We start from the raw sequence: 27,564 nt of genomic DNA, 5'->3' as shown, positions 1-27,564 counted from the left end.
ATTATATACAGGGCATATTTGGGAATGGACATTCAAGAGATCTCTATGAAGCTTCAGAATTAAAGCACATTTGAATTGAACATTAATTGGCATTTAAACAGAAGAACTATAGTTATTAAATTAGTAGCGTTAGTATTCTTATTAATGCTTTCTCTAAATAGGCCATAATATTCCATCAAGTATGACACAGCATCATAAGCAGTTATGAAGTTTTTTAAAATATCTATGTAAATAGAAGTATGTGAGTGGGTAACAGTAACTGTAAAATTATTAAAATTTAAACACAGAGGAAAAAACCAACGATGTCATCTCATCAAAGTTCTTTATTTCATGGATTCAGAAAATGAAACTCAAAGCCATGAGGTGATTAGTTGGACATTGGCAGATTTGAAATTAATATCAAAATTTCCTGACTTCTGTAAGCAGTTTGCTGTTTTTTATTTTTGCTTTTTAAAATTATTCCTCCACTGCCTATGCATAAAGTAAGAAAAAAAAGAATTTTATAGCTAAAACACAAGAATATAAGTAATAATCTACCCAAGAAATATCTCTCCTACATCCTCATTTTGAAAATCAACACAATGCAAACTCAAATCTATTAACAAGCAGTAAGGAAGCAGGTTAAATATTCAGATTCTGACATTACAATGTCCATGATTTTCACCCTAATCATTGCTCAAGACATTAAACTTTTTGCTTTTTGTAGCGCCTAAAGTATTTCCAAAATGGCTCATGTACAGAGTGGCGTTTCTACTTCTTTGTGTATCCCTCCTGACCGCTCATTGCTTCACACGTTTCAGCACATCTGCTTTAGGAGAGGAAAATGTTTAAAACTCAAGGCCATTGTTAACCAAAGAACAGTTCAACCAGAAAAGTGTCTAGAACTTTTAAAGAAAATGTTTCAATTGGCGCATGGGATTTTGCTCATAACTGTAACCACATTCGACATTAACACTTATCTGTCATTCCTCGGAAACAATGTGTCACCATTAACTATAAGCAAACTGGCTAAAATACCAGGCTTATATTTTTTTAGTCCTGTTCCACTGACACTCTGGGCCATTTGTGCCTATCTGATTAACTTTGAATCCACTTTTAAAGTATTTCATTTAATCCTTATTTTCTGATGAAAAATTTAAAAGGCAACATTTTTAAAGAGTCTTTAGGGGTTTTAGTGAAGATCAAACTCTAAGTCTCTGATCTCTTTTAACCAAAGTCTCGCTTCTAGACATCATTAAGTCTATTTTATTTAGGAAAATCATAGGCAATAATAATGGAAATTAGTTCTAAATTTCTTTTTAGTGATCTTTTAAGTTGCTAGTTTTAAATTTCAATCAACCATCTTTGAGGACACTTCATCCCCTGATTCATAAAATCATCAAATATAATTAACAAACATAAGAACTAGATTGACAGAAAATCCATTTGAGAAAAGCAGAGAACATTCTTTGTTTTAATAGTTTCCAAAATATTAATATTTTATTTAATATTACTACCATTGGTTCTAATACTGTGATGCTATAATGCCAAACAGTTCATTCATATCTTCATTTCCAAAACCACCCCGTGAGGCAGATATCATTAAATATATTTATATGTGAACAAACTGAAGCTCATAGAAGGTAGGAGACTTGCCTAAAGTGGCAGAACTCCAACTAGTAAGTGACATTCAAGTCTAGGTATTTTAGACTCCAAAGGTTACATCTTCTGATTGTACCACACTACACCGCTAGAAATATTTTTTCTGAAGTTGGGACCAAGAACAAGAAAATGAAAAACATAAATCATATAGTTAATCAGATCTGAAAATAATTGTACATTGTGCACAGCCATAGAAACGAAAAGTCGTACCCCACTTGTGTACAATGAATCAAAATGCAGCCTATAAAAATAAAAAACAAATCAATTTAAGAAAACAATACAAATGATACAAAACATGTATGCTTGTATGGGGTATAACAAATTTCCTTATCAAATGTTGGGATGATTTGCTATTTCTGATTTACAAATCTTCAAAACGTCCAAGACTCACACATAGATAACTTGTTCAGCCATACATATTCACTTTGCTTAAAACTGAAAGTGAAAAAATAATAAAACTCATCAAAGAAGAATAAGTTTGTTCCCATCTGACTTTGAATGAGTGGATATATTAAACTGAGGTCATACAATTTGGGATTAGCTACTTCTTGGAGGTAAGTAGGTAGTATTCTGGAGGTAGGATAATTTATACCCTTTGCTCTGAATTGTCTGGTAGTATGTTAATAATTTGGCACATCAGTAGAGTGAACAGCTAATCATAATTGCTTGACTAATGATTTATACGTCTAATTGTATTTCTTTTAATGATTAAAAGCAGTAACTGCTTTTCAGGTAGTTATATTGAGCTTATAATAGATATATTGATAGCATTATTGAAGCAGTAATTTCCACTACGTAAACATATCTTTTTAAAAATAAATACATTGTGCTTACTCTAAAAAGGCCCTAGTAGACAGGGTTTTAATACCAATGACTCCATTATTGAAGCACTACTTCTGGGAAGGTTATGAATATTTCATGTGATAGTAGAATGAGAGCTTTCTTACCCACCACATCTAGAGTTATGTGTTCCATTCTGAATTCACGGCCATCTCCCACCCTCCCCACACATTGCTCCACCTTGTTAGGAAAAGCCTCCACATCTATGGCCTTAACTCATCTTGTCACTTCCCCTTTGTTCATTTCATAAACCGAATTCACTAATTTTCCATCTACAAAGACTTTCTCCCTTCCTTCATTCTTTATCTGCCACCACAGGCGTTTTAAGAAGAAAATCTGAGAACATGGGCTCTCCTGCTTAAAACCATTTTGTGCTTTCTAATCCTAACTCTTCTAAAAATGCTCACAGTGCCCTCCAAGGAGGCATCTGCCTAATTTCCACCCTCTCCTGGCGTCACACCGTGCTACCTCATCCTGGACTCCTTTTAGCTCCTACAGCCTGCAATGCTTTGTAGAGCTTCTGGGCCATTGCCCCTACTCTGCCCTTGATCTTGAATAGTCTTCCTTCTCAGGTTTAGGCATAGGCTCCCTTCCCCCATTAAGTCTTTGCTGACTGAGTTAAATGTTTCTAAAAGATCTTATATTTCTATCATCAACTGCATTCATTTCAATGTAAATCCTTGTGCTTGGCATACTACTTGGCCCATAGTAGATGGTGAATATGTGAAATTTGGGTGCTATGCTGAAAATCTGAGTATCCCCAGAGAGGAGACTGATGAGATATTCAAGAACCTTTAATTAAAAAGGTAAATGTAACTGAACATTTTAGGTAAGAGAGAACTGTGAGCAAATGAGTTATTTGTCCCTGCAGGTAAGAAAGATTGTCAACTCCAAAAGGATTACACATTTTGAGATTGTTTGGCACAGACCAAGATCAACAATTAAAAGATTCAGAAGGGGTATTTTAACTAGATATAAGGCTACCTTTCTAACAATTAAAGCTATTCAATCATAACATTTATGCTTCAAAGAAAGAAAAGATCCTTATCACTGGAAATGGTCATGTAGAATATGACTAATCATAAGTTGACATTTTTAGGGAAGGTAATCCTGCATAGAGTTGGGATCAAAATCGAAATGAAATCTTGGTTTTTACCAGTTTTACTGTGTTCTTTCTTTCTTTGTTAAAAAGAAAAAAATCATCCTATAAAACAAAAATGAATGAAAACAGGATGGTTTCCTAGAAGTCAGGGTAGCTACTGAACATTTGTTTTACCAATAATTAATTAAACTTGTGCAAAGTCCAAATGGTAGGGTTCAGTTTCAGTCTCTCTCTCTCTCTCTCTCTCTCTCTCTCTCTCTCTCTCTCTCTCTCTCTCTTTCACACACACACACACACACACACACTCTTATAATTCAACAAAATCATAGAGGTTCACAACTGAGCTTATGAGTTTGGAAATGCCACAAAAGTGATTTATATCTACCTGTGGTATAATATAGAAAGTTTGGGATTTAAAGCATTTCTTAACTGTACTTAGTGGTTTTTTTAAGTTTCAAACTGCTAGAAAACATATTTCTTGGTATGTCCATGTACCAAAAAAGGAATGAAATAAAATGTATCTGAGTATCTAAAAAATGCCAGTAGTCAGTAAAATCATTATGATGAAGGCATTCTAGGTAGGAAAAAATATGTATTCAGAGATTTAGGTTGGAAATGATTAGAGAACAAGTAGCCAGTACGGCCAGAGATGTGGGTCCAAACTGAGAACAAAGCAGATGCGGAGAATTTGACTTCATTCAGAATTTCTTCAGGCTAGGAAATCTCAGCATCATAGGAGCAAAAAGTAAGCAAAGGGAATGAAATACAAGAGAGCTGCCATGAAAACATGAGGGAAGAACAAAGGAAGGATCTCAATTTGCAGGTGCCTTTGTGATGCAACCTTTCAAATACCGACAGTTTATATGACTGCTTTAGGCTGCAGCGAGCCTGGGTCTCTAATATGCAAACTCCCCCATCCACCTCAGCCCAAGACGACCCCTGCTGTTTGCTTAGCAATGGGAGACAATACTGGTTGATCCTGTCCTAACATGATTGTTAATAGCAGGGTTTAGGATTTTTTTTTTTTTTTATGTTTTAGTTTTAATTTTTTACATTTTTTTTACCATTATTCTGAATGGTATGATTTTACAAGTGAAGGACGAGGAAGGTAAGAATTAAGATGTATAGATATTTGGAGTCATCTTAAAAACTCAATTTTTAAATAGATATTTCTCCTTCTACCAAATGTGGTGGTTTTAGTGAGAATATTATAATATTTGTCATTTGTATTTGGGGTTTTTAAAGCATGTAATTTAGTTTACATCATGAAGTATATTAATAATATCTTAAAATGTCAATAATCTTTTGTCTTCTAGTTCTTTTAAAGATCAATTTGGTTTATTTGTTCTTGTTATATTTTTTCTTCTTCAAATATTCAACCAAATCCCAGTATTCTACTTTAAGGACAGAGAATTTTGCTAATTCTTATATAATAATTATTACTAATACCAATATAAATTTAGTAACATATAGACTTAAAGTTAAGAATCATTTGATTATTTCAATAGATGCTGAAAAAGCATTTGATAAAATACAGCACCCCTTCATGCTTAAAACGCTAGAAAAAAAACAGGGATAGTAACATGTAGAAATGATGTTTTAAGTTGGTTTTATTTTTTCATTGTTTTGTCTTATTTTGTTTCCTTTTCAGCATGTATTTCTTACAGTATAAAATTCAGAGTGAAGAATCATACTCTATTTCTTCACACTTTTTTATGTCATAGTTTCAAATTTCTTTCATGATAATAAAGTTACATTTTTCAGATGGAGTTTGATCCTAAAGTCTTTCCGATTGTAGGCTTTTAGCTTTAAAAATAATGAGGCAATTCCAAACTCTAGCTGCTACACAAAAAAAATTAATGTTAAAAGGAAAATAATTATCTTAATAGAAAGTGGTTTGCAGTAAGTCTGGAAAAAGTGCCAAGAAGAATGTTATACAAAGTTAGAAATGAGGAAACAGAGCTGATGCCTGCAATGAGATCATTGTTATGCAATATAACAGCAGTATGCCCACAGTGGCAGGCCTGTTAATAATTACCTAGATATCAGGAGTACCTAGAACACAATCTTATCTGATGCAGCTAGAATGTTGTTAAGTGAAGCCATTCGTGTACATATATATGCTTGCAAATAATTCACTGGACCAGAGTAAGTTGTTTTTGTAGTTTCCTTGAATAAAAAGTGAGTGAAAGGTACCAGATCACTCTGAAATGATTTCTCTTATAATCATTAAGTTCTGCTTCCATAAAAATCTTAATTAGAAAGCAACCAAATGAGTATTTGGGTATAGTTATGTAATTGTTAAATGTTTTGGTACATAATGGACTGTCCAGTTTTTAGTATTGATTATAAGGTTGTTAACTATTCCTGATAGCTTATTGCCAAGAAGGAAACAGTTTAAGAATTACTGGGTAAAATATTTATTTAAAAACAAAATTTATTTTATACTTCAAAGGAAATGAAAAGAAACCTAACCCCTATTTATCTAGCACACACATAATAAAGATAGAAGGAAAGTATAGGACCATTCAAAGGGAGAGAGACTGTCACTATTGGATAGTATTGAACTCTTGAGCTCCTGTATTCTTGTAAATGGTCACATATTCAGTTTTCTCTCATCAATATTTTGTTGACACTTAAAATATGATGTGAATAATGTAAGGACAGTAAAAGTATAGAACTGATCATTAAATTTTATTCAGGCTTCAAATTGTCCTCCAAAACTGAAGATGTTCCCAAGTCATCACAGAGCACACTCAACTATGCATATACAGTCACTAATTACCTGTAGTACTTAACTCAAAGTACGTCTGTACTGAAACGAATAAGCAAGTCCTCCTCTACTAAAAGTCATTTTTGCTGAGATGATTCAAAGGACCTCATTGATCCTGTGCATTGTGCTTCAAAGACCATGTTAAGTTATGCACATAAATATTCAGTGAAGCAGTTCACAATCATCCAGTGGTTTATACATAAGCACTTAGAGTTTCTTGTGAAATGTAAGGGCAAGAATAAGCCTTTAGGAAACATCAGGTTAGTTTTAAAGGCCTTGACTTTCCTTTCCCAGTGACAGTCCTTCATGGTCACTTGCCCATTCCAGGTTCTCATAGCCTTGTTCTGCAGTTTTGCCATTTATAAAGGACTTAACCAAAAGCTGAAATACATAGAAGGGCTTTATGATAAAATCTTTCTTATTTCTATCCATATTAAATTTTACTAATTCTATGACCCATTCCTTCAGAGCACTACTAGGTGACAGAAAGACATTTGGATAACCAGTTGGAATAAGCATGTTAATGGATCCAGTGACATTCATAAAACCTTCCAGCTGGAGTGGTTCATAAAGGTTTTATGGAAGAAAGTGGATTTGATTTGAGTCTGTTAGGATAAGAAAGATAGAGTTGGAAAGGGAGGATGACATTCCAATATGATCACAAATCAGTTCTGCTCTGGTCAACTAGAACGTAGAGGTTACCTTTTAGCCTTCCAATTAATATTTTATGTCAAGATCATTATTTTTCAATACATATAGATATGTAGGTAGGCAAGCAGGGAGATGAATAAATAATTCTCCAACTCTAAAAAAGGAATAAATGAGTGAGATTTATTTTTTTCAGTTTGGTTATATGATTTTTTAAAATTTTGCCCATATAATAAAACATATAGTATAAACAATTCTAAAAAGTCCTCTTAATTAGTAAATTACAAAGAAAAGAAAAAAGTATAGAATTACCACTTCAAAGTAAACTTATATCAGAATAAAGAAAGAAGTTAATCCTGGGAATACCAAACAGATCCACATATGGTCAAGGCACAACAAAGAACTCACTTATATTTGTTTACCTTTACTAACACAATACAAGAACATGTTAGATGTTGTGTATTTATAGAAAGAATAATGTTATTAATATAGTGGAAAATCCACTGACCTGTTGGATAGACAATAATTTTTCAGATGTTCTAACTTTCTAACTTTTATGACCTTGAGCAACTCACCTATTATCCCCCGTCTTTAAAATGGAAGTTAATATATCTCAAAAAAGTGTTGAGAAGATATATTGCAAGACAAATAAAAAACAATTCAAAGTCAACTGTGTAAGTCCCTTTAAATTTGCCTTTGAGCTTATTTATTTTTCTTCTGAAATATTTTACTCATAAATTAGAAGTACTTTTGTCCTTTGCATCCTACATGTACTTCAAAACATATTTTGAATATGTTCCTTATTTTCTCTGTCTTTATAAAAAATAGAACTGGTATTTGCCTGGATTCCAACAATGGCTATGACTGTAGACCTAGACCAAAAATATTTGCAACCATGTCCAGGACCTTAAGTAAAAAAGTGTCCTTTATTGGTTGAGGGAAATAGGAACTCTGGGTTGTTCACCAAATAAAATTACCTGAGGTAGAATTTGAGATGAGTCATTTTAGCATAATTTTTTATACAGTTTTCCTTCATTGAAATGTGATGGCGAGTGGTTTTTTGGCTTTATTTCTTGAAAATCTTTCAATCATTGGGGGCAAGTGGGAAATGCTTAGACTCCGTGGAGCTGAAAGAGTGAGTAATCCTTACAGTGATTTAGGAAGCAATTATAGCCTAAGCCTGTCCCTACTTCAACCAAAAACCTTGCAAAATTATCTTCAACAGGAAGGCTCATATGGCAAATGGTCAAAATTCTTATATTCTGCTTTGTGAGTTCTCAGTCAAAAATAAAAATAAAATAAAGTAGTAATTAATGTAAGTCATAATCTAATCTAATTATTTTCCTTTCCTGTGTTCATTTATTTTCTTTTAATCAAGTCTCAGCTTTAGGACAATTGTCAACAATTTATATAATCAAGATTCTATGGACTGTGGAGGAAATGATTGACTTGTTTAAAAGAAGAAATAAGAATAACGTGTAGATGATAATGAAATATATGAGCTCTTCATGAGAAGATTCCATGAACCTTATCATAATGAACCATAAGCTAGGACATATAAATTACAGGATATAAATTAGAGATGACATAGTCTACCACCTATTAGGTAATTTTGTCTACTGAAAGTATCAGCAGTGTTGCTTGCACATATCTTCTCACTCGATTCCAGCAACAGAACCAGTGTTGGAGCTACCAAGACCTGTGCTTCATGGAGGAAGAAACTGAGACTAAAGGATTCACAGTCATGCCATTAATTAAATCCATGCTCACTAATTCTAAGTTTAAGTCTCCTTAAACAAAACCAACTCCCAGTGTTAAAATCATGAAAAACTAGTTTGGAAGTTACTGTGTGATCTTAGACCCTTGAAGTAATGACTGTTATGGATTGAGCAGATGCAATAAAAGTATAAAGAGACAAAGTCCACTTGTAGGGTAGAGCCAGCAAAAAGAGCATTGGTAAATGCAGGAGGCAAGGGAGAAACAGAGGAGTCAGAGATGATTCCAAGGCTGTGTGCTTCTATGACTGAAAGAATGGGGAACACCATTTACAGAAATGCTGAGATAAGAATTCAGAAGTTGTTTTCAAAGATGTATGATATGTTATAATTAGACATTGGCTTTCAGGTAGTAGGAAAGAGGGCTTACTTTCTATATCTAAAACCTCTTATGTCCAGGAATCATGAAGATGGGCATATGAAACCTACTAAAATGAGATATGTAATATCAAAGTAGTATTAATACACAATAAATACATTTTTAAATACTCAAAAATAATAAATCTCACTGAATCTATTAGTATTTTTAATTTTTTCAAGATTTTTAATCTATTGGTTTTGAATTCAAAGGGTTGGAAATTTAAAAGGAACATTTATTAATAGTTTATTCCATTTTAATACTGAACTCACAGCTTTTCTAGATGGTTTGGCAGATCCTACCTAGCTTCTTTGTAAGTCAGGTCACTTAGTGGAAGTAGGTTTTATTCCATAGATAAATAGCCTTTGTGGTTTTTTGTTTGTTTTTTGTTTTTGTTTTGTTTCATTTGTTTTTGCTTTTTATTTTGTGGTTGGGTAGCTGACTCTTACACATGTTTATGTATGCTCATGTATGTAGATATCTGTGCATATATTTTCTATTAATTTCTTTATCATCATATAGGGCAAAAGCATTAAATGATATTATTCATTGAAGCAAACTATTGTACAAATTGGATTCCACAATAACTGTTCTCATCCTTCTATTTCATGCATTCAGCTCTATTGTTTACAAGCAGACCAATAATGTACTATATAAAAAGTGTGATTCTGAAAATTGTTTCCCTAAATGATGGAAAATTTTTTCAAGAGAATAAAAAAGAAAAAGGAGAAAAGAAAGTAAGATTATAAATTCTTTGCTTTAGTTCACATAGTACTTTTTCCTCTGGATTATTGCCAAGGTCAAATTATAATTGTATTCTAAACAGACTGTAAGTATATCTCCCTTTCATAGTGTATGTCTTGGCAATTTATTCACACATATCTTCATTAAGCACTCTAATTGTCACTATATCAAATTACTCTAAATGATATAGCCATTGTGCTATATTCATGGCACAAAGAAGACCTGCAGATGTTGATATACCACTTCCCAGGAAAACATTAGAAAAGATCTGAAGGGGTAAGTATGGAGAAGGCAGAAGCAGCACACACCTGGGAGTGGCAGATGAATTCCAAGATCCTTGACCTTCACAGCTGGGACACTGATTTCTGGACTTGCTTTTCCCTCCACCCAGGCTTCTACAGTTAACCTCCTGAGCGCCAGCAGACTACTTTTCTAAGGTGTCAAGAACAATGTCTTATATCTTTAGAGTATTTGTGTACTCTAAAGTACTTGTGAATTATTTCTAAAAATAATAGCAACCAGTTCGAAAGTATGATTTCAGGTGGTATGGAAACTGATTTAAGGAACTATTTCCCACCACCTCTAAAATTTTACCGCTTACTCCCATCTCTCATAGTGTTGTTTGGTTTGTTTGTTATTATTTCTTTGTCTGTTTGATTTAAAAGACTCGATTGAATCTTGCAATTCTCCAAGTAGACTACGGCCGCTGAAATAACACCCTACCCTACTCAAAGCCCAACAGTCTTCAGTTTAAGCCCCTGGTGAATTCTGCTATTGAATTGTTTCTGTAATTATTGGAACAGTGTCAGATCACTACCTCATGGAAGCCATGCCTACAAAAATGTGGTAGAAAGTATAGAAAATGCCAGCACTTACAGACTCTCTCCTAAGAAATTAAAAAATAAAGAAATTTGGAAATAACTCTGTAAATTACAGAGCTTGGCTAGATTTCATTTTTTAGAGGTTCACTAATTTATTGTTTAGTGAAAATGGTCATCAAACAGAAAGCAATTAGAAAGAGCTGTTAGGAACCTTATCAGATTTAAATTTGAATGTGCAGGTGAACTGCCCAGACCACCTGACAGTAATGTCACCAGTGTTGCTTAGTATACAGACACAAAAAGGTACACTTGTTTATTCAGTGGTTTCAGACAAGTCTTCTTCCTAATCACTACACTTAGTGAAATATAGTGTTGTTGAAAACAACATGCGTTTGGGAGCCTCATGAGCCCAATTTCCCGCGCTTATCGGGTCCTAGGAAAATAAACCACTTTCCCGGGGTAACTTGGGCAGTAAGCAATCACTCTACATTCACATCCAGTCTTGAGCAATCCGATCCCCAAATGCCAACTCCTAACTACAACTTATCTGCTTTCCCAAAATCATAGTTGCCATTTATCAAACACATCTCCTGTGTGCTCTACTTTATTTATAACACTGTAATCTAATCCTTAAAAAAATTCTATAGTAGACATTTCTGTACTGAAGTGAAATACATTTTGTAATTTTGCCACATACTATTGCATACATAATTTTGTCATATGCTCTTGGTTTTATTTTCAAAATACGTTTTGTCAAATTGTAAATTATATCTCATGTAAGTTTCTCCACGAGGATAGGGATGGAGGCTTACCTATTTTGCTCCTGAGAATAGTAACACTATAATTTATTCAGAGTAGGTGCCAGACAGACGTTTAACAGAATGACTTTGAGGATTTTTAAAAAATACATTTAAATGTAATAGTTCATGGGCATTTAACATCTACTCTATTCCCAGTTTGGAGTAAGTAATAATGAAATTTTAGCTTTGGTTCCAATCCTTAAAAATCTAAAGCCAAAAGATAAAAAAAAAAAAAGTATGATAAGCACATTATTGAATAGTGAGCATAATGATGCCCTTATGCCTTGACCATAATTAATTTCACCATGGTTTTACTAGTTCAGATTTATATTATTACCATTCTTTCCTGGTTCATCCAGACTCATTAATCTCTGTTATCTTGACCACATGTTCCTAGAGTATTTAGGAATAAGGACTCAATAAATATTTACTGAACTGAATTAAGTGTCCCAATCAACTAGTATAAATCAATAAATAGCCTTAAGAGTAGAAGGTGGAAGGAGAGTATTGGAATAGCATAGTTAGACAGTTAGGTCAGTTAGTTATAGAAAACTTTTATGATTTAAGTGAGTCCTGCGCTCCCATCTAAATAAGAGAAAAATGGAGACTGATTTATGCAAACGAGTCAGTTTCAACTGTCTTCAGAGTTGGCATAGAAGAACCACTTCAAGGAACCAAAGGAAGAAAGCTCAGCCAGAATATAGCATGGAGATGGTGTATGAAAGGAAGCAAAACAAATGGAGTGGAATCAAAAGTGAGGAGGAGCTAGAGTGTTTGCAGCTATCGCTAAAGGATTTGTATTCTCAACATTTAAACTTTTTTTCTTTCATCATGTTATTAAAACTTGAATTTCATTTTTGGTCAAACATGTCTGGAATTATTTTTTCATAGCTTGATAGACATCAGCATTCTTATTTTAAAGAAAATTTGGACTCATATTCTATGAAAATTATATTTGCAAACAAGACATACTCAGTTGAACCAGTACTACAGAGTAAGATGCATAGCAATTCCATAATTGCACTGAAAAATCAGGAGGAACTGCACATCATCTTTCTTACCAAGTATTCCTGTCTAATGGGGCTCTGTTTGCCAATGCCTAATATAGTTAGGATTGGAAAAGAGAAGGGCCATCTTCTAGTAAAAAATGCAGCTTTTAGAAGGAGTCCAGTTTCTCTCAGCTGGGGTATAATGGTGCAAGTGTGTATAATTGTGGGTATAATTGGCAGCAGGCACAGTGAGAGGCATTTTCTTATTCCTCAATATTCTGTTGAAGAATGGAAGAAACTAAACCCAGAGAAGCTAAGTATACACCCAGTGACTCACCACCAATAACTGACAAAGCTGGGATTAAGGACCAGACCCTTCCAAAGCCAGAGCCTCTCTACAACTTAATAAAATACCTTACAGGTACTTTTATCTGCTATATCTCCCACAGGTAGGAAAACAGAGACCAAAAAAGATGAAGCGAATTAAACTTACACTCTGTCACATTTCACCAAGTCATTTGTAATTTTTTAACAATCCGTATAAAAGGTGAGTGGTACATGCTATTATGCAAAATGAATAAAAGTCATCATTTTGGCAAAATAAAGATGAAATATATGACAAGTTTATGATTTACTCTTTCATTGAAGATTACACGTGAGCATACCTTGGCATTATTAAGAATTGAAACTTACTTCATCTTTGACTCAATTATTCCAATTGGGTAATTTGGCAGTACAGACTAAATAATTATGGGAAAATAAGTCAATCAATTGCATGGTGCATGAATCACTTAAAGTCAGTTGCATCACTTATCTTTAAATTATTTAACATGATTTGGCATCCAATAACCCACAGAAATCAATGCTGAGGAGAAAATATAGGTGTTTCTGACAATTTCTTAGAAATTAACACCAGATAGGCAAATGACTTGCAAACATGAACCTTTGTTTTCTTCTGTAATTAATAGTAATAAGGTAAAGTAAATACAAAACAATCAGCAACGATGCTGTCAGAATGTATTATAAACACAGTCCCAAATAATTTAAAATGAAACATAACTGTGTGAACTATGGGAAAGTAGAATTTTTACTTGAATGTCACTGACTAGACTAGAGGTTCCTAGTGGGATGACACATAAATAGTTTGGATGTGACAAAGGCTTACCATCCTTAAGAGGTCTTGGAAAATCCTGAGTGTGATCCCTGAAGCTTCAATTCAAGGTGTTGAGTTGCCTTTTGACCACGCAACCATTCATTTTATGAAACAGAGGGTCTCCCTCAAAAGAGATGTCATTCATGTGAATGTCTTAACCCTGGACATAAATCTTCACTTTCACTTTGTTGTCTCCTGAGAAACCTCCCATTATTTCTGGAAAAGGATATCATCAGAAATTTCGGGAAGCCTTCATGTTTTGAACAACTCAGTATGAGTCCAACATTATTTTGTAGCTATCATGTGAATGGTATTTGAGAATTCTAAACCCAGAGCTTCCAAAATCTCATTAAGTTAACTTACTTTATGAGTCCTGAAATACGTGCCTCATTCAGACAGTCATGTGCTATTTACAGAATGGACTATGGCTTCTTTCCCAGTTTAAGGAGCTAAATAATCCACGTAGTTGGAAATCCAACTTCTCTCTAGAGATTAGACTTACTATCAAGTTTGAAAGGAGAGAGTGTGATACTTAATGACTACATCTCATATTAACTAATTTCTAGGTTCTTGAGGCATGTGAGAATATATTTTTGTTTTTATTTCTAATTTCTATTTGTAGTTAAAAGGATCAAAGGGAAAATTAATCTCCCCCAAAATTATCTGTGATAGGAAGTTCAATAACTATCCCCCGAAGTCATTTTATGTTATGTTTCTGGTACCAATTTTAGATGTACAATAAGCTTTTAAATGACGCCAGAACTCCTGGGTACTTACCCAAATCTTCACTTAGCTCCAGTCCTCTTATGGTTCACTCATGTTTAATAGACATCAGATCCATTAAGTATAATTGTAACCATACTGCCTCCACTTAACAGTAAGTGGAAAAGAACGGATGCCACAAACTTTAATATTCAGGTCCAGCCTGGCTTTTTACTGGAAGACTGTGTCCAGCTCTAGGCTCCAAAGGCAGAGAGAGAGGGGAGAATTTGGATATTTTTCATATATCCTGTAGGGGATCTGGAGATGTTCGATAAAGAAAAGAAAAAGAATTCTTTCATGTATTTTAAAAGGTGAGAAAATAAAGTTTTATTAAAGAAAATAAATGAAGAATTGTAAAGCGGAGAATTTATGTTCAAGTTTGGTATAAGAAAATGTGTTTTCTAATATTTAGAATTATCAGACCTGAAACTGAAAACCAGAGGTAATTATGGATTCTTCTCTGAAATACATAAAACAGAGCAAGTCTCAGAGACTTGGGTTGACTTATGTCTTTCATGAAGGTGTGTGATTACACTATTTCTTTGCTAGCTCTATATTTCTATATTCTGTGTTAGTAATCTTCTTTGTCACTGTGACAAAATACCTGAGATGATCAACTTATAAGGAGGAAAGATTTATTTTGGTCAACAGTTTTGAATGTTTCCATCCATAACCACTTGAACTTGTGACTGTGGGGCTGTGGTAAGGCTGACCATCATGGTGGGGGGGTCATGTGACAGAACCAAGTTGCTCACTTCACGGTAGCCAGAAGCAAAGAGAGAGAAGAGACCTATGTCCCAATATCCCCAAATGACTCAACTTCCTTCCACTGGGACCACCTCCTAAAGTTTCCACCACCTCCCCAAGTCTTGCAACCAAGCTTTTAACATATTGGACTTCTAAATTTTACAATCCAAACCATAACATATTGGCAGCCAAATACAATCTTCTCATAAGTCTACTTAAAGACAAGTAAGGTTTAAGTAAACCTATAAATGTGAGGGTATCAATTACAAAAAGCATCTTTGCCATTTATTTTTGCATAGAGAGGATCACATGTCTGCATTCCTTCAAAAAAAATATGGGAACCACATTACTAGCTACAGATTATCAGAGAGTGAGAGAAAACTGTTCAGTACAAAAAGAGACAATGATGCTCTGAGGTAGAACTTCAGGGAGGATTTCAGAAACAGACAAGGTCGATGAGAAGAGGAACTGAAGATGCAGAAGCAAAAGCAGTTTCATATAGGTAGCCTCAGAAAACATTTGAAAAAGGTGACATTTGTCTTTGGTGATTCCTTACACCCCCATCTCAGGATTCAAGTATTTTCCATTGCTATCGGACTCTTCAGAAGTATTCCTAGAAGCAAATTCTTTGCTTCTGCCTTTTCTACCATAAAGATACACTCTTTGCTATTAGACTTCCCCAGTCTCATGTCTCCAAGTCAAAATTTTTGGTCCCTTTTGTCATTGTTTTGAGTTAAACTAATTCAGGTCAGAGGGTGGTGTATCTTTAATATGTAATGTGCCTTTTTCCGTAGTACCTCTGAGAATTCTAGGTCACTGGTTTAGAAAGGAACTGGGGGGGGGGAGGGGTGCATTTTGCTGCCCCCAGAATCCTACCTGTCAGTCATCTGTCTCATTTGTGTATTTAGAACAGCATAGATGGACTATCAAACAAACAAAAATCTGTATTTAATGTGTTAAAATATCTTCCCATTTTATTTCTCCTGTACCAAATGAACAGAATATGTATATGAATCTAAAAGTAAAATTAAAGCATTCCTTTAAATAATTTAAACCCCTGAAAAGGTTTAAAAAATTGTAAGCTATGTCTTTTATTTAATAATAGCATTACACAAATTAAAAGGGCTAGTTAATTATGTTTCTATAATAAAAAATTTAATTTAATTTGCTTTATTAATTGACAATAAAGAAAGATTTACAGGATTTGAATTTTAAACACCATTAATTACAGTTTATTCTAAGAACCCCCAATTATTTCCTGGGCTCTGAGTGCATAGAAGAGAACTATTTAGTTTTGCCAGGATTTAAAGCTGCACCACTTTTTGTTTGTTAAAGAAGACTGCTTTTTGAGTGCCAGCAGAAACCATTACTTTAAAAATGTCACTATAGCTATGAGGTTTTTTGATTAACTTTCAGTATTGTTAGTACACAAAAAAGTGCTGAGTAAGGCAGAAACAGTATAGAAGGAATTATGAAGATTTAGTTCTTGTTATAACACATCTTAATCTTAAATATCACATCAAAGGTTATATTCTAGAACAATGATCCTAATCGTTATTGCACTTTGCAGGTTTTAAGTTATGTTCATGTTAAGACTTTTGATCATGACAATAACCTTGTGAGACAGAAGGAATGGCATTATAGTTTCTATTTTACAGATCAGAAAATAAAGCTTGGAGATGTCCCTTACCCAAGACCACATGTCTAATGAAGACCAGTATCCAAGTTTGATTTGGTTTGTTCTTCTTTTGTTGCTGTTTGTTTGCTTGTGTGTTTTTTGGGACCCTTAGAGTTCCCCAGTAATTTATAATACCAGATCAATTTTGGAAAAGCTATAATCTTTCAGGGACTCTGCTGCAAGAATCCAACACTAATCAACATCTGGTTCCTATGCACACTGATACTGGTACTAAACACAGCCAAAGGCTGGTAAGTCCTCTTGTAAACTATTCCAACTTCCTTAAGGAGGACAAGATGCAGGAAGATATATTATTAAGATGGCATAGTTCTCTGTGAGATACTACTTGCACCCAATTTCTTCCTAATGGTGCTTCTAAACAGAGAAAAGAACGAGTTCAATTAGGAAAACAGGGCAATGTCATTTAGTGATTGGGAGGTCTAATCAGAAAAAGATTTTTAGAGGAACACTGTTTCCTAGGCATATTTAAATAAAATTCCTAATCTACTAAGTTAAGTGGGTCAGACAAAAGATTTATTTAGAGTTTGAGATTGCTTCTTTACAGTGACTGAATGATGACACAGAATCATCACCAAGAAATGGAAATTAACAGGTTCAAGGCTAATATCATGCTATTGGAAAAACAGACTTTAGAATCAGAACTCTCTGAGTTTATCCTAGGAATCCATGACTTCCAGTAAAATAACTTCACAAAAACCACTTCCCCTCTCTGATACAAACTCCTCATCTATTTTTAGATGGCAAATTAGAGCCATGAAGCTCACTTCCATGATTTCCTATGTTCAAACAATATGGTGCCTGTAGAAATGGGGAAGCTCTTCTTAGTCGTTTGAAGAACAACTGGGAATCAAGGTGGGCAGCACTCTTTGAACAGGGAGCAAATTCCAGGACATGTTGAAGATGTTTGCCACTGTGAACAAGGTAGCCATGGAAAATAGCTATAAAACTGTCTGAGAAGATTTCATCATCATGTCTATATACTTGTATTTATTTATAAACTATAAGGGCATTTTCAACTCTTATTCAACCAAATATATGTATATTTACTAAGATAATAAAGTTTAAGATGATTTAAAAACTTCATAGCTCTTGAAAGATAAGGAATCAAGTTATAATACTTCTATATTCAGCAGGAATAAATAACTGACGTGTTTGCCATTGGCAGTAAATATTCTTGTGTTTAGGCTCAATGATGAACGTTCTATGAAAATTTTACTTTCTTTTCATGTGTTTCTCTAATTAGAAAGAATCTAACAAAGTCAAGGACAATTTTAACCTAGTACTCTTAAAATGGACCATTCACACTACAACCTATAATTAGATGTATTATGTTTCCACTATTCAAACTCTTTTTGTCCTCCCTCATTGTTTATACCTACAAAAAAATCCAACACCAATTTCTGCCTGGTTACAAATTAATGCCATGACCTTCCTGGTCCTACTTATATTTCTAGAGGCAACATTTAAATATAAGACTAAAACCACTTCACTCAATAAGTAAATAATATTTGTGCCTTACAGATCATAGTCCTTTGTCAGGAACAATAATGCCGTTTTACTTTTTACAGGAAATGGGAAATAAAACCTCAACAAATGGATGCAACGTTCAGAATGGCTCTCAAATGGGCAGAGCTGAAAATTGATCTGGTTATTTGTCAATTGCATTATCCAGAGATGACATCAGCAGCGAAGCTGTAGCCAGTACTGGCTCATGGCCCACCCTATGACATAAATAAAACCCTACTCTGTAAAAATATAAGCATCTCTAGGGCTGTAATTTGAGCTTTGAAATCTAATTAAACAACATCTCACCCACCTCATTAGTAAGCACAGAACCAGATTCCATACAAATACCTGAGCACATGACAACCAATGTTAACAGAACATTTCAAGGCATATCATCATCAATGGGTCATTCTAGAAAAAAAAGCAGGCTGTTGACTGAGATGGTCCCTCTAATAGTTATTTCTGATTTTATTTGTTATTAATCTATCAAATGATCCATTTTACAGATTAACTTGTTAGAGCATTACTAACTGAAATCCTGAATCAAAACCTTTTGGCAATGATAGTCTTCAAACAATCCTATTCTGTTCTACCTATATCAAAGACATCATGTCCTTTACCTGGGGGGTTATGTTCATTGAGAATCACAAGCGATGCTGGTGTAGGTCTTCTTTTCCTGATCTGTGAACAACAAAGGCCCAGCTAATGTCAGTGAGAATCCCACATGGCCCCTGGTTGCCCTATGACTCACAATACGACCCCATCTTCATATTTCACCAACATAGAAAAGCAAACTTCCAGAAGGCACACAATATGTGCCCACTAATTTTTTTTAAATAATAACAAGCCAAATTATTAAAGTGTCATATAATACTATCAGCTTCTTTGAGGACAAAGCCCCATTTCTACAGGAAAGAAATAGGTGTATATATTCCAATGGCGCAACTGAAAATTAATATATGGTGAAGGTATGGGGTGACTTGCTCATTTTAACAGCTATCTTAGACCCTCATAATTTTGGTGATGCTTTCAAGATCCATTTCCTTTATCTTTAAAAGCAGTAAGGGGAACGTGGCAACTTTTAATTTTTAGCAGTGTCATAGTAAAATTAACAACATGTGTTTAGAATTTCAATTAATAGAGTTAACTTTTTAATTTTCTAGTATACTATTTAGAACAAATCGGCAAGTAAAGAATGAATATGGCTCTTGTAAGAATACATAATTTGTTTAAAACTAAGAGGTTTGGTAGGTTTTGTTTTGTTTTATTTTCTTATTTAAAGAGTTAGAGGAGCATGTTATGAATCAAATCTCTTGTTCTGGATATCCTTTATTTCTTTAATATGTACATTCATAGTTAACTTCTCCCAAATATGTGTCAGGATAGAGCATAAAATGTACCAATGGCATCTTGTCTGAGACAGAAGCAATGCTCCATTCAGCAGAGACACATGTTCAAGGTCATATTCATCTGGCCTGAGTCTACATGGATTTACTTTAAATTGTCAAGATAACTTAGGAGTAAGTCTCAGGTTCAATAATTATTTTATGATCTTGTATCAAATATTTGGAAACGGGTTCAGGAAAAATTTAGGTTTTAAGGAATTAATGAATTAGATGCATGTCCCCCATAGATTTCTTTGATTTTGTCTTCCCACAGTATACTATATTTGTAGTTTTACCACCAATAATCAAGTCATGTCATTGCATAAAGAGTCTAAGTAAATCTGATTATGAAAGGAGAGAGATGTAAGCCATCGTAGATACAGCAAAGAAATCTAGGAAATGTTGAAGTATAATTTGTAATATCTGAATACAATGTCTTAAAAATTGTACATTTGTCTACAAATCCTAGTTGTTATGTATTACATATAATTATTGTTTGGGGCACTCAATGAAAACCATGCTTGCAATATCAAACCTATAATCTGACATTTATTTTTTATAATAATAATTTATTATTCTGGCATTTAATGCTTTCATTTTCACTTCAATCTTTTTGTTTTATAAAAAATGAAATAAAATGTTGCTAATTTTGAAAATGTCTTAAAATTTGCTCTAAATGTTAAACCTGTTGTTTTCATATACATACACAAATATTTATAGCTCCAAATCTGATGCTAATACAACCATTTTTCCCAATGGGTGCCACATTTGTATGAAATGAAGTGCTATATTTTTGCCAACAGTTTCCCAATTATTTATTCAAGTGCATATTAGAAACCAACTTATTTTTCATTCACATGTCCTAAAAGTCCCAAAGTTAGGCAAATTCAAGAGGTAGAGAACCTTTCAGTGAATAAAAACGCATGTTCATGCTATCTTATATCTAGGAATTGTCCCCCACCCAAGCCCACTTACCTGCTCTGCTGCCTCAGGTGCAATCTGACTCTGGAATAAAGGCACAGCAAACTGTATCTTTTTGGGGCTGTTGGGCTCCATGATAATGATGAGAATTATTCAGAGATGTATAGAACTCAGAAAGACTAGCCCCAAATGGTATCCGAGATGTGTCTCCTCAGGCACCCTCCACCAAGCCACACACAGTGCTTTGAAACAAATAGCTGTAATTCCAGACTGAGCAAGTGAAGATGCCGAGGTTTGAGTAACTTCCTTCTTCAACATCCACAGCGATGCCTGGCTTGCCTGTTCCCCCACCAATCCCTTGGATCCTCTCAGCACAATACAGAAAGGAACAATAGCTAATTGTGTGCCTCTTCACTAATACACATGCCAAGCCTTCACTCAGCAGCTAATTGAAAATGCAGTGCTAGCCTTGAAGGACCCGCTGCCCTGGGATTTGAAAGAAAGACTCTATCCACTGTACATTACTAACCGGCTGCTCGAAAGTGCAATGTAAGCTCCCTCTGAGTATTGCAGGGATGGGCCATTCATTATTGATGAACATAAAGCAGGAAGTTTTTCGAGTTGGGGGCAGGGTTTGGATATAGAATCATTTCATTTCTCTTGTAGCAACTTATAAGTCAGACACCTCTGCTGTTTCACACTCAGTCACCATAGAGATGAATGGCCACAAAGGGGAAGCCACAACCAACAACACCAGCTATCTGTGGGCTTCAAGATCTCATTAGGTCAGACTGACCATAGAAGCAGAGCAGATGTAGTGAGTTCAGCATTGCTCCAGGACTGAGCGGATCTTAGTTCAAGTCCCATCTCCACCCATTAACAAGCTCTGTGGCCTCAAGCAAATCACAGGTTATTTCTAGGCCCCATATCTTCAACAGAGAAAGGGAGTTGAATTCCATGACCTTTAAGCTCCCATTCTGTTTCAACATTCTATAATTGTAGTCCACAGTTTTCATTAGAGTGGAAAGTATTGAACAGCTAAATTTAGCAAAGAGCTTGGAAGTCATTGCTCCTGCAGTGACCTCTATTCTATTTCCTGGTGGAGTCAGTTATATTCTCCGACTTGGAAGAATACAGAAATGACTGGGAAAACATTAATGGAAGCCTAATGGTATCCAGCACTGTAACTTGATGTCAACCATAGGAATGTATGCAAATATAAGACTGGAAAAAAAGCACAAAAGGGATATTCTTCCGAAGCACATAGGATGACAGTCTTGTGGCTAGTGACCAGGGAAGAGGGGAACTCTGGCCACCTGATCATCACATCAACTAATAATCAATAGGAGGCAGTAGCATCACCAGATGGTCTTTGTACACATAACCACTTTTTTGAAGAAATTTTGAAAAATGAAGCTGTTTAAAGAGAGAAAAAGAAGTTTAGTTCTCTACTTCCTTGTTCAAAGGATTTTATTTGACAAATACAAAATTTTAAATGTGCTTTTGGATTAATTGAATACATTCAGATATCGGCTACTATCCCAGGTATTTACAAATGATGTTTTCTTTTTTCTTTTTTTTTTTTTTTTCTTAATTTTGATTCTATACCAGAATCCACCTTAATGATTTAAGTACACAATGTTCTGGTTGAAAGACTATGGAATGTAATATGCATTATTCAAGTAGTTTTCTATTCTCACGAGGGGAAAAAGCAAATGAAGATGTGGATGTGAAAGCACTTTTAGCTGGAGAACAGTGCTGACCAGCAAGAAATCTTGCGATGGGTTCATCCTTGTACAGTCTTAGGGAAGCTTATAAATTATAACATTTATGTAATGATTTACAAAAGTACCTAGAAAGTAAATTTGAATTAATAGCATTTAAGAAGTTATTTCTCTGAAGATTATATAAAATCACTTCAGATTTTCTAAAATTAAAATGAGAATTTTAGTGAGGAATTAATCCAAAACTTCACTTAGTACAGCAATTAAGAGAATGTCCTTGGCAGCCCTGAGTTCAAATCCTGAATCTGCTACTAAGTTTATCAACTTGGACAATAAGACAATTTTCTTCTTCTGAGGTTTAGATTAGTGAATTCCTAAAAAGAGTTCATTACAAGGTCAGCATATAACCACTCTATAAGAGATAGCTATTATTTTTAACCACTTTTTCAAAAGGCTTATATATTTTTTTAGCTTGAATTTCTAAGAATCCATACATATTTGGAATAGTTTGATACCAATTAGAACAATAGTAGATAAAGTGAAATTCCATATATGGGTTATGCTGTGAACACCAATATAGTGATTCTCATTAATTGTCCTCTTTTGAACAGTCTGACCACAGACAATGTCATAAAGAAATTTTCCAGATTCTTTAAGCTTCTCATTCCTCATCAAGGCAACTCCTGTGTTTACTTCTGGACTCAGCCGAGTACCATTGCTTTTGGAAAGCTTTTGCAGATCTGCTTGTACACTTAAACACAACTCTTCTGTCATCCCAAAGTATCCAGCATACTTCTACTTTGTATGATAGATACCTGTCTTTTAATTAATATTTTGCAACTTTTTATTCACAGAGTAGCTATTTGTTGAGTAGATACTACAATCTACTTTTTGTCAGGCCCTTTACTCTGGCAATAGAGGAGAGATTGTGTTGAAAGTTGCTTGGAGTCCTTTTAAAGTAAAATGGTTATTCCAAGGATCACTTAAAATGCAACTCAATTTTAAAATAATATAAAAATATTTAATATGTGGTTTACATGGCACTGAAATATATAACTTTTTACACACATTCACACACACACAGACCAATGTATATAGTTATACTAAATATTAGCAGTACACTTTTCTCCCAATTAGAGATAATAGTAATGAGTAACTCTTATGTGGTGCTTGCAATATAATATGCAGATAATATTCAGGTGCTTTGCCTGTATTCATTCATAACAACCCCTTGATGTAGATGCTATTGCCATCTCCAACTCTGATTTAAAATGAGGAAATGGTGAATCCAAGAGTTTAGGTAATTTGCACAAAGTCATTCAACTAGTATATGGCAGAGCAATTTCAAACCTAGGTACTCTTGCCTACAACCTGGGCATCTCATCATGAAGCCACCGTCAAGGTTACCCTAACACAAGGGCCTCTGAAAATGTCAATGGAAGCTGCCAGAATCTCATCAGCGTTAGTGTTCTGATACATGAGGAAAAGATCTTAAGATGACATGGCAGATGAGTAAAAGCATGATTACAGAATACTACTAATCATAAAGATCTTACATTCCAAATTAGATTTCAATAACAAGTGGAGAATCTACAGTTAATAGCTATTATTTTTAACCACTTTTTCAAAAGGCTTATATATTTTGCTTACATATACTAGCAAGCTGACATCTTTTTCTCCCTCTTTTTTTTTTTTAAAGAGGCTCTATCATTTTTAATCCAAGATTTATAATGTCTCCAGAATAAGCAATTACCACAATCTCTCTTCAAGGTAAATGATATTGTGAACAAAGAAGGCAAACGTTAGGAAAATAGGCCTTGAGACCTTCCTAATTTAACTCTAAAACACCCGCCTCACCCTTAAGTGATACTTGCTGACAGGCCACGCTACCTGCCACCAGCTGTTCTGTGGTCTCCCCTACCTTCCTGGGAAGCTATCCTAACTTCCTTCCTTTTACCCAAATTATATTCATCCTCTAATTCCACCTACTTAGGAAGCTACCTCAGATTCTCCAGAGAAGAGGAATCGATCAATTTCTTCCTTCCCCTGCAATTTAATTATATGTAGTTTTATGTTATTCTGTAATAATTTTCTGTGTTCCATTTGCCTTTGCCCTACACTGCAAATCCTTTCCCATTCTATTTCTAAACATGAACAGAAATAAGATGTTGGTCATCTAGTAGTCACTAAATAAATCCAATTAGGCTTCACTTTTCTAATATTGTCAAGAAGCATAAAGTTTTCCAATAAATGAATTATACCAAAGAGTTTAAAGTACCACATCCTTCTCTCTTTTTTATTTTACATATTTTAATAGGTTATTTAAAATGTATTCAATAATTTCATGACCATTCAAAGAAGAAGTAACAAACATCATTTGTCCTTTTTTTTTTTTTTTTAAATTTTAAAAATTTTATTTTTTTTTTTTTACGTTTACATAGGGTAATGATGTTTATTATATTTTTCCCCTCCCCCCCACCCCTCCCACCCCTCCCACCCCTCCCACCCCTCTTTTCCCTCTATACAGTCCTTCTTTCCTTCATTCTTACCGCTCTCCTTAGCCTAACTCTAAACCTAACCCTAAACCTAATGCTAGCCCGTCCCACCCCCCATTATATGTCCTCATCCGCTTATCAGCGAGATCATTCGTGCTTTAGTTTTTTGAGATTGGCTTATCTCACTTAGCATGATATTCTCCAATTTCGTCCATTTGCCTACAAATGCCATAATTTTATCATTCTTCATTGCGGAGTAATATTCCATTGTATAAATATGCCACAGTTTCTTTATCCATTCATCAACTTAAGGGCATCTAGGTTGGTTCCACAATCTGGCTATGGTGAATTGAGCAGCAATGAACATTGATGTGGCTGTATCTCTGTAGTATGCTGATTTTAAGTCCTTTGGGTATAGGCCAAGGAGTGGGATAGCTGGGTCAAATGGTGTTTCCATTCCAAGCTTTCTGAGGAATCTCCACACTGCTTTCCAGAGTGGTTGCACTAATTTGCAACCCCACCAGCAATGTATGAGTGTTCCTTTTTCACCACATCCTCGCCAACACCTATTGTTGCTTGTATTCTTGATAATCGCCATTCTAATTGGGGTGAGATGAAATCTTAGGGTAGTTTTGATTTGCATTTCCCTTATTACTAGGGATGTTGAACATTTTTTCATATATCTGGTGATTACTTGTACATCTTCTTCTGTGAAGTGTCTGTTCATTTCCTTAGCCCATTTGTTGATTGGATTATTTGTATTCTTCGTGTAGAGTTTTTTGAGTTCTTTATAGATTCTGGAAATTAGCGCTCTATCTGAGGTATGGTTGGCAAAGATATTCTCCCACTCTGTAGGCTCTCTCTTCACATTTCTGATAGTTTCCTTTGCTGAGAGAAAGCTTTTTAGTTTGAATCTATCCCAGTTGTTGATTCTTGCTTTTATTTCTTGTGCTATGGGAGTCCTGTTAAGGAAATCTGATCCTGAGCCAACAAGTTGAAGATTTGGACCTACTTTTTCTTCTATAAGATGCAGGGTCTCTGGTCTGATTCCGAGGTCCTTGATCCATTTTGAGTTGAGTTTTGTGTAGGGTGAGAGATAGGGGTTTAGTTTCATTCTATTGCATATAGTTTTCCAGTTTTCCCAGCACCATTTGTTGAAGAGGCTATCTTTTCTCCATTGCATATTGTTGGAACCTTTGTCTAGTATGAGAAAATTGTATTTATTTGGGTTTGTGTCCATGTCCTCTATTCTGTACCATTGATCTACCTGTCTATTTTGGTACCAATACCATGCCGTTTTTGTTACTATTGCTTTGTAGTAGAGTTGAAGATCTGGTATTGCAATACCCCCTGCTTCGCTCTTGCTACTGAGGATTGCTTTAGCTATTCTAGGTTTTTTATTCTTCCAGATGAATTTCATAATTGCTTGCTCTATTTCTGCGAGGTACATCATTGGGATTTTAATTGGAATTGCATTGAATCTGTATAGAACTTTAGGTAGTATAGCCATTTTGACGATATTAATTCTGCCTATCCAGGAACATGGGAGATCTTTCCATCTTCTAAGGTTTTCTTGAATTTCTTTCTTTAGTGTTCTGTAGTTCTCATTGTAGAGGTCTTTCACCTCTTTTGTGAGATTGATTCCCAAGTATTTTATTTTTTTCGAGGCTATTGTGAATGGGGTAGTTTTCCTAATTTCTCTTTCTGAAGATTCATCACTTATGTATAAAAATGCATTGGATTTATGAGCATTGATCTTGTAACCTGCTACTTTACTGAATTCACTTATGAGTTCTAAAAGTTTTCTGGTGGAATTTCCAGGTTCCTCTAAATATATAATCATGTCATCAGCGAACAGGGATAGTTTGAGTTCTTCTTTTCCTATTCGTATCCCTTTAATTTCTTTGGTTTGTCTGATTGCTCTGGCTAGAGTCTCAAGGACGATGTTGAATAGAAGCGGTGAAAGAGGGCATCCCTGCCTTGTTCCAGTTTTTAGGGGGAACGCTTTCAGTTTTTCACCATTTAGAATGATATTAGCCATGGGCTTAGCATAGATGGCCTTTATAATGTTTAGGAATGTTCCCATTACCCCAATTTTTTCTAGTGTTTTGAGCATGAAGGGATGCTGTATTTTATCAAATGCTTTTTCTGCATCTATTGAAATAATCATGTGATTCTTAACTTTAAGTCTGTTGATATGGTGAATGACATTTATTGATTTCCGAATGTTGAACCAACCTCGCATCCCTGGGATAAAACCCACTTGATCGTGGTGCACTATCTTTTTAATATATATTTGTATGCGATTTGCTAAGATTTTGTTGAGAATTTTTGCATCGATGTTCATTAAGGATATTGGTCTGAAATTTTCTTTCCTCGATGTGTCTCTGTCTGGTTTAGGTATCAGGGTGATATTGGCTTCATAGAACGAGTTTGGGAGGGTTCCCTCCTCTTCTATTTCATGGAATAGTTTGAGGAGTATTGGAATGAGCTCTTCTTTAAAGGTTTTGTAGAACTCGGCTGAGAACCCATCTGGTCCTGGACTTTTCTTTGTTGGTAGGCTTTTGATGACCTCTTCTATTTCATTGCTTGAAATTGGTTTATTTAAGTTGTGTATGTCCTCCTCGTTCAGTTTAGGTAGTTCATATGTCTCTAGAAATTTGTTGATGTCTTCGAGGTTT

General features: G+C 34.6%; 1 protein-coding gene across 2 annotated transcripts in view; it reads right to left on the bottom strand.

Moving 5' to 3' along the window:
- Ppp1r1c (protein phosphatase 1 regulatory inhibitor subunit 1C) overlaps window positions 1-20,903 on the bottom strand; it is a 138,616-nt gene extending 117,713 nt beyond the window's left edge. For both annotated transcript variants that reach the window (XM_047546453.1, XM_047546454.1), the window contains exons 1-2: window positions 20,719-20,903; window positions 18,979-19,039 (exon numbers count right to left, since the gene is read on the bottom strand). In XM_047546453.1, the coding sequence (XP_047402409.1) occupies window positions 18,979-19,039; window positions 20,719-20,799 (142 nt within the window). In that variant the 5' untranslated portion in view covers window positions 20,800-20,903. The remainder of the gene's footprint in view (window positions 1-18,978; window positions 19,040-20,718) is intronic.
- Window positions 20,904-27,564: the final 6,661 nt, after the last annotated feature.

Source organism: Sciurus carolinensis, chromosome 3, assembly GCF_902686445.1.
Source record: "Sciurus carolinensis chromosome 3, mSciCar1.2, whole genome shotgun sequence".
NCBI lineage: Eukaryota > Metazoa > Chordata > Mammalia > Rodentia > Sciuridae > Sciurus > Sciurus carolinensis.
This window is presented reverse-complemented; position numbering and strand designations above follow the sequence as displayed.